Source organism: Phallusia mammillata, chromosome 1 (genome assembly GCF_965637545.1).
Source record: "Phallusia mammillata chromosome 1, kaPhaMamm4.hap1.1, whole genome shotgun sequence".
Taxonomy (NCBI): domain Eukaryota; kingdom Metazoa; phylum Chordata; class Ascidiacea; order Phlebobranchia; family Ascidiidae; genus Phallusia; species Phallusia mammillata.
Window position 1 is genome coordinate 1261599 of NC_137252.1, and position 8794 is coordinate 1270392.

Genomic DNA, 8794 nt, shown 5'->3' on the forward strand with positions numbered 1-8794 from the left:
GGAGGAATTTTATGAGTTCAGGGGAGGAATTTCATAAAAACTGCAAAAAAATTACATTGAAAATGTTACAGAATATTTTTGTTTTTACATTATTATGTATTAGTATAATTTGGACCCGGTTCACATTTGGTAAAGGATTCTGAATGGACATTATAAGGTCTATTCTAAAGGATTCTGAATGGACCATAATTATAAGGTCTATTTCAAAATGCTTTAATTTTTAATGTTATATTTGTTATTCTTCTTATGGGGAGGAATAAATAGTTCGAAAATGGGCGAAGGGGGGAGTGTAACAAAAAAGGTTGGGAACCACTGTCTTAGATCGATAAATTTCAACAAAGCATAAACGACCAACACATGCATTAGAAATTACAAAAAAAAGAATGAAAAAGCGTTATTACTGGAAAATAGAAATGGCCTACATTGAAAAATACTTCAGTACATAAAAAATTGTTCATTTAAAATATATATATATATATATATATATATCACAGTAAACAGTTTACAGTGGCCCATAAATGCCTATAATTCACTTGAAGTTTGAATAAGTGTCAAAATCGGAAAGATATTGCATGACAACAGAGTTGCAGTATTTGTAGAGTACCTGTAATAACCAAAACATTATTTGAATACGCACTGGATAGTAGTGTTTTTTTTTCCATTGCGAAACAGAAAACTTTTTAAAAACATTTTTACCTTGTTGTCGACCATATTCGGTCTCATATCTCTCAGGTCTTTCACAGTTCGGAATACATCCACCCGCTTTTGTGCCTTCAAACGTTCGAGAATATTCACCAGAGCGATGTAGGTCCCAGTTCTGGTTGATCCATTGCTGTAAACACATCATTATTTTAGAATCCGGTATTTCAAAAGTGTAAAATTACACTTAGTTAAGGCGGTTCAACAGGAGTTTTTCTGCTCAGATTTATATCCAATTTTGTTTAAAAATTCGCAAGAAAAACAATTACTGTTGACAACAGTAAAGCGTAATTAAGCTCCTAATGAGCTTCTGTCGCGGATTTAAATCCGAAATTTATTGAGTTTGGACTTTTCTTCCACTCGCCTTTTCATATCAACATCTTTATGAGACCGGCATACCCCGGCATATCGCCTCTAATTAGTTGTTGTGCGTTTTCACAAACAAACTGTTAGACGTGGTATCCAAGTAAAACATTACCTGCATCCTACCAACACACATTTGGAATTCTGTTTGGTCTTTAGTCGTTGTATTTCCTCGATAATTTTGATGAAGTCCATTTCTTTCGGAGGTTGTTCCACGTCACTCCATCCCATGACTTGTAAAAGCATTACTTGCTGGGCAGCCTGACACCAAATAGGGGTTTTCTCAATTTTGTGTGAACAATTAGTTTTGTCAAAATAAAGAAAAGCTTAGTTTGGTTAACATAGTAATTCGTTTGTAAGATACGTAATAATTTATTGTAAAAAAGTGTAAGAAAAAATTGTTGACAAAATACTAACTCTCCACCTCGAAATAGTAATACAATCGATGTTGTCGGGAAGTTATTAACTTACAAAGGCGTTGGTTGCAGACCAGACGTTGACAGTTATCAGATTGTGAACGTTGAAACTATTCACTTCACGTACAGAAACCGAAATGTCTTCATATTGTAAAGCTGCATTGATTGGAATCTGAAAACGATGTATGGTATATAATATAGAGTACGGCTATTATAGGAAAATGCGAAACGTCAAAATTACTTGAATGCTATTGTCTAAATCAACGACAAGTGAAGCTCCTCTCTCCACGATCATCTTCCAGAAGTTTTCTTCTTCTCCTGGAGCAGGATTTCTTGCAGCGATTATGAGGTCTGAAGAGTCATGTTCCTGTAAAGAGAAATCTTGCATTTGATTGCCAACAACCAAAAATGCATTTGATTGATCCTTATTGGGTTTAGTTAAATGGCAAATACATTTGAAGCATTCTGGTACCAGAAAAAAATCACATCTCGAAAGTTATCACCTGGATATATGAAGCATCTAATTGCTGCATACTTTCATTCTTTTTGTCGTAAACTTTGACTGATGTGTTTTTGTCTAAAAACAATGTTGTGTGTGATAGGAAAACATATGAAAGATTTGTAGTCAACTATTTACATGTTCTCAGCTGTGGGTGATTTTCCTGCCATTCTTCCCCAAATCTCCACGATGACAGCGTGTTGAATTCTTTGTCTTGCATTTTCTTACTAGAACACAAATCTTTAGTGTTTCAACGTAGAAATTCCTAATCAGAACAGAATGTGTATAATATGCGTAAGCAATCATATGTCGCATTCTCTTATACTGTACGTAGCGAAAGTCCCATAATAAAACTTTCACCTATTAACTGGTGGGTCAAATGCTTAAATATCTGAACGGGCAATGTACTACTAAACTGTTTGGGTGCAAGTCGCTTCACAACGATACAAGAAAATACAATTACTGCAAAGGCAAATGCCCTGTATGCAAGCTAACAAAAAGTAACAATTGACTTACATTTCACTTGTAGTCATCGTTTGTAGTTCTGTCACATCTTTATCTGTTTTCATCAAACTTTCTCGCTCCATAAGCAGTTTGTAGACGTACATGTATTGTTTCTGTATAAAATATACGCTATTGAAACTAATTTACGTGTACTGGAATTAGTTGCTTACATTATAACTTTACTTTTATCAATGTCAAGTTGTGTATAGTAGATAAAAATACATACCAATAGTACAATTATGGTCAAGCCGATTCATAACTTCAAGCCAACTAAAGCCCGATGTGCTTTCGGTTAGGTGTATATGATTAATGTATCGTCAAGTGTAATTAGAGCGACGATCAGCTTACCGAGTTTTGAATCATGTCTTTTCGATTCTCTCTCATTCTTAACACGGTTTGTGGCACATCAACTGTCCCTTTGTCGTCAAGTTCATGAAACAAAGTGTCCATCGCTATGTAAGTTCCTGTGCGTCCCACTCCAGCACTGCATACAAACATATGCTTCATTTGAGTGATCAAATAACATAGGGTTGATTAAGTCTTTTTACCTGCAGTGCACAATGATTGGAGCATTTGTGTTTTGCAAATCATCAACCATGTTACGTAGGTGGATCATGTTGGATGTAGTTACTGGAATCCCATGATCGGGCCAAGTTGTAAACTGCAACTGTGTTATGGTTCGTTGCTCCTGTAAAACATACTCGCATAACTTATAATAGACTGTTTTTTTTATTCGTCACCGCACCAGGAATTCCAGAACAATTCCTTTCATCCACTTTCGCATTAGACTGTGTTCAGTTTATACTTTACTTAATATGGAAATATAGAAACTGGTTTTTAGGTTATGGTCATGTCAGAACTTAAGAGTTTATCAAATCTCAAACTAGTGGATTTCAAAGAAATATTAGAAGATAGCCGCTTTGTATTTGCTGCGGCTCGTTTGCGTTCATTTCCTCCCTTTTTTCTTTACGCCGAAACCCTGATTGGAAGATCAGATTTCAGTGCACTTAATCAACGGGCAAGCCTCGTGGTATTCCAAGCTTTGGTGTTCAATGAACCAAACTGTTTTTGCCTGCCAAACTTGTTACGCTGGTCAGACTACATTTTGGTTTGTTATTTGTACTTACCCTGTTTGTAATTAAAACAAACTGTCGTTGAACGATTCCACCGATGGTTATTTCAAGTTGTGTTCGAACTGTGAGGCCTGGCGACAATTTCCTTTCAGATTCAACGTCGGGCCAGTATTGCTCACACTTTGACTGATCGTAACAAAGATCACAACGTTAGTGCAAACTGTATGTTAATTTACGCTTGCTTGCATTTCCGTATAATGGGTTAAACATATTTCATGTGGCATGATGTGGTAGTTGTAGTAACCAATCATAGCATTTTAAAAGTTATGTATATTACTCGATAATCAAGTATGGCTACGCTTTATCCTGATGACAATTTGGTCATTAATTACACCACAGTGTGTTACTCACTGAACACTTCCTTGATTTATCCACAGTGCCCTGGTGTTTTTGTTTTAATTTTTATTAGCGAAAAATGAAGGGGGTTAACCAACCTTTCCGTTTTCCCTCAAACCAGTGAGCATTACGATGATGTTGGAGTTTTCCTGCCAAACCATCAACCAGAAATCGTTGATTGTCTCCTTCTTCGGACCCTGAGTGGCGATGAACTTCCTCTCGTTATCGTAACCCGGTATATAAGCGGCGTTGATGTAATCGTTTCCAACGCTTCCTTGCAAAACCACTCGAGCATGATCGTCTATTAAACAAACAAAACAAGAAGCTAACAGCCGAATATGTTTCCATAAGATAATGTGATCTGAAATCTGTTAGTTTTTGGTTCAGATGGTGCCTGATTTTTTTCTTAACAATTACAGACAGTTGGTAGCATTAACAAAACATTTTTGCTGATTAGCGTTTATTGTCATTGCTTTTCTTCTTCGGTGAAAAAAATACCCTTTTGTTCATTTACATTTTTTTACTTACAAGGAAAAATATTCTTGTACCGGTTTCTCACAGCGTTTTGCGGCAACTGCGACACGTCCCTTGTTCTCTCGTTGTTTTTGCTTTGGTTTTCGATTTTCTAGAACAGCAAATATCCCAATATGAAATGGTTGAAATACTTTAGCAACATTTTGATGTTACATGTCAGTGGGGAAAAGTGGCACATGACTTGGTGTTAAAACTGATTCAAGTGACAACACAGTAAAAACTATATATCTGTAAATTTGTGTTATTTTTTGTGCTATATGAAAACGCCTGATTGCATCAATTATTATCCCCTTCTCGTACGATTTGGGGTCATCTGTCATTCTATTGTTTGTGACGTTTCCTGGTTTCGATTGTGACGTAGAGTCTGTGTGTAAACCTTCCTGCTTCGGCTGCGTGAATTCGATTAACAAACTTTAAACCAGTAACAAACCTTAAACTCGTCGGAGAAAAGAGATCCTGACTCAACGCTTTTCTTGTACAAGTCAAACAATTTGCTGACTCTGCAGTTGAACGCCGCGGTTTCAGAAAATGGGTGTTCGTGAACTTGGTTTTCAACTTGAGGCGCTGAAAAGTAAAAAATCAATAAATTTAGATTAAATTGCGCGACTTATACCGAGAAAACATTTTGGTAAAAGATCATCCTAGCCAAACAGTTTATTTCCTTTTTAGTAAAGTAACACAAACAAACAAAAATTGTGTCAAGTTTCACTAAAAGTTGTGGAATGCATTTCGGGATCGTATGATACTCCACATTTAAAGTTGACACATCAGTCTAGTACGATTTGTAGCCGGCCCTGATAGAAAAAGTGTGAATTAAACCCCTTTCTGACGTCAATATGTATGTGTCAGTGAGAATAAAAAACATACGATTTTGACATCACCTAAAATTCCAAGTCTTAACGGTTGCTGAGCTCCCGCATGACTCGGTTGATCCGTTCCAAGCCTATAAAGCACAATAGAACTTCAATTTCACTTTCATTGTGCATTACCCTCTCGACCAGCATGACTTAAGCGCAGGTTTTTCATTCATGCTATTTTGACAGGCTTTCAAACTTTTTATCCAATCACGAACTATTATGCACCTTCGGTTAAGTGTGAGTTTCGGGTATATATCAACATCCCTATTAAGTCTGCAAGGGTCTACTAAAACATAGCCATGCACAAAGGGAATAAATTTCAGGAAGTACTGCAAACAAAAAAATGCACTTAAGGTCACAATAGTTATGCATTTCATTGGCAAAATCTATTTGTGGTGATAAAAATCACCTCATCTCAAAATTTTCAAAGTCAATATTTACACATACATTCGGAAATTTTGAACTGCAGCAGATCGTCATTCGAAAAAATGACATTATTCATCACAAGCAATACCTGTGTTTTCGTCTTAAAAACATGATCACCAGCGCAACAATGACAAGCACCAAAAACAACAGCCCGATCACCAGACCAGCAATCATTCCAACACTCGTTGAAGTCGCATTTAGATTATCTAAACAAAACAGTTTGTTACACAAGGAGCACTGCTTTATAGGACTTGTGCAGCTGTAAGTGATCGAAGATGCAAAAACCTGTTTTGAAAATGGATGTGTGCTTACGACAACACTTTGTTACCATCCAAATCAAATGTCACGAAGCCTTCTGTGTTTAGGAATACAATTTTACGACACATGAGTGAACTTACGATACACGCCTTTTACCTATGGAATAGCAGCTTTGAGGGGGATTACCGGGAGTTTTTACTGTCAGATTGGATGTGATGTTTGTGTTGATTGAACCACTGACAATCACTGTGACCTGGAATAAATAACAGGACAAATTTGTTTTGTTTAGTCAATATTGAAGCAGAAAGGGTGGGTTTGTTTGAAACAGTGCTTGGTGATACTTAATACGAACATTGAAAAACCTGCATCGTTATTAATTGGAGTTTACAATTGCCGGAAGAAAGCTATGCGTCACAGTATCATCATGTGGCGTACTGAAAGGGTTTCGATATGCGTGTGGTTATCTAATTACAATTAAAACAACAAACACGTTAAGCGGATACACCACTTGCATTACTGCTTAGAATGTAATAAGATGGACTTATAGCCATTATTTTAAAAAATATGGTGAGCAAACAGTCTTACTCATGTCTCGTATAAGCATGGAACTCACTTACGTGTATAATATTGACTGTAGAAGGCGCTAAACGTCGTACAGTTGCCGAATTGTCTGAATACTTGACGTGGATTTTCTCCTTCAACGCAGGTGTGAAAACTTCAACCTGAGCACATTTAACTCAAGTATTGAAATTATTTTTTTATGAACTTTTACCCATAAATTGCGGATGATAAAGGTTTGTAACGAGGCAAAAATTCGAAAAGTTATAAAATGTTTGTTGAGACTCAAAAAATTGATGTGTTAACAGTAACACCTTCACCTTTGCAATTAATCCGTTTTTGTTAATAAACTTGTCAAGTCCAGTCCAACTGACAACAACTGATGAGGCGTTGCATTCAAAAGTCGTTGCGTTGGTAACAACTGTTGATGCACAGTCGCAAAATTGAAAAAAGAATGTCAAATTACCAATTTCAACCAAATAATGTATTTATTACCTGAAGGATAGCAACTCGGGTTAGGAAATGTTGTGAAGTCAAGTGTGAAGGAGACGTTAGATCTAACGCAACCAGAGAGAATTGCAGTGAGCTGTGAATTAAATGTTGTTTTAATAATTCTGCACAATTTCCGCCTATTACGCTGTTGGACTACTTCGTGTTGTTGCTGTTTTAGTTTATGTCGATGGTTACCATTATCCTGTCATGTATAATAGAAATGTTTCAATTTTTGACATAAATACCTTTAATTGATATTTTGTTTTAAAACTTAGGTTTCCAATTGTGGTCGATCCATCTAAATACGGTGTTGTATGTCTTTCGTTCAGTACCAAAACATGGATTTCAACCTACGTACAACACATTTCTCAATCTATACAAAATTAACCTGCTTTGGATAAATGTTACCACTGCTCTGAGATTATGTTTGTTGATGAATTGATCGAGTCCAGTCCACCTGACCACCACAGCTGAAGCGTTGCTTGCATCTCTCTTCACTGTAGCTTTGACTAAAAGTGAAATAACAAGTTTAATTAAAATGCAGCAGCCGATTTGCACTGTATGTTTAACTTGTTTTTATTGCTTGGAAGCAACAGGAATATTCATCCACTATGTCTGTCAATTTTTCTACCGCATTTACTTAACACTGCCTTAGATTCTAAGTCACGTGCTGTGATGTTCAATACTATAGTTGTATAGTTGGCTATTTTGTTATTTGGCAACAATTGCTGGCTAGACAAACGACGAAATTGGAACGCGAATTAAATCATAACCAAGGGATGGAGAAGTAATATGGGCATGACTGTAAACCGCCATCGCACAGCTTTGAGGCCTAATTTCACAGTATTTGTCTGCAACTTTTGTATCGATAATATTACCTAGCTATAAATAGTTAGTTGCTGGACTTAACCCGGTGCCAAACGGTGCCACGAATCTCATAAAGTTAAGGTTAGGGTAAAAAAATGACATAATGATCAATAGCCATATGATAAAGCAGCGGGTGATAACTGACGTATGATCAAATTTCGTATGACAGCTGGTGATGAAATTTCGAGTGTGATAAAACGTTACTCAACCGTGCTAAACAAACCTAAAACGTCCTGTATAAGGCATTGCCAATTTTTGCCCATCATGTATGCCTTCTCTGTTATACTTTTCAGTCGTACTTATTGTAGGAATGCCATGTATGGACCTGTCAAACAAACTTTCGGGTTTTAACCGGCTTTTCAAAAAGCGACTCGGCTTCGGGCCTCCATCTTTGGGTTTGGGGTCAAATTCTAGGCGCCCAAAAAACTCTGTGGCCTCAAATGTAGACAAACTGTGGGGTAAACAACTTTCCGAACCGTGGCTTGCAATTAAATGCATACGATGTTCAATTTGTTTTTCCTATTATTAACTTGCGCTAAATTCCAGCCAACCAACTTGCAATATGACTCACAAGCGTAGTAGGCCTTTCTTTTGCATTTTATGGTTGATTGTATGTGCATTGTTTATTTTGAGATAAATATTCTTGTCTTATAATTACTCACGTTTCACTTGGCAAGCGTAGTAAGCCACTTCCCCATTGCAGTTCATGCTTGACTGCTCCCATCCGATCCCATAATGCAATGCTCCCTGCTGACAAGTTGTAACGCTGGAAACAGGAAAGTTTGCCAGAGATCCGTCGCTCCAATACCAACCATGCAACGATGTGTTGTAACGAGCTCCAATAATGACATT

The 8794-nt window shown here is 36.8% G+C and overlaps 1 protein-coding gene across 1 annotated transcript; it reads right to left on the bottom strand.

Moving 5' to 3' along the window:
- Nucleotides 1-529: 529 nt before the first annotated feature.
- On the bottom strand, nucleotides 530-5878 carry LOC145232691 (receptor-type tyrosine-protein phosphatase alpha-like). Its single transcript, XM_080097364.1, has 16 exons — nucleotides 5856-5878; nucleotides 5373-5427; nucleotides 4915-5055; nucleotides 4479-4575; nucleotides 4049-4251; nucleotides 3609-3740; nucleotides 3030-3169; nucleotides 2830-2965; nucleotides 2494-2594; nucleotides 2116-2204; nucleotides 1982-2055; nucleotides 1720-1845; nucleotides 1534-1650; nucleotides 1178-1323; nucleotides 697-832; nucleotides 530-604 (listed from the first exon to the last, which is right to left on the bottom strand). Exons 1-16 carry the CDS (start codon nucleotides 5876-5878, stop codon nucleotides 530-532), a joined length of 1791 nt encoding a protein of 596 aa, XP_079953490.1.
- Nucleotides 5879-8794: the final 2916 nt, after the last annotated feature.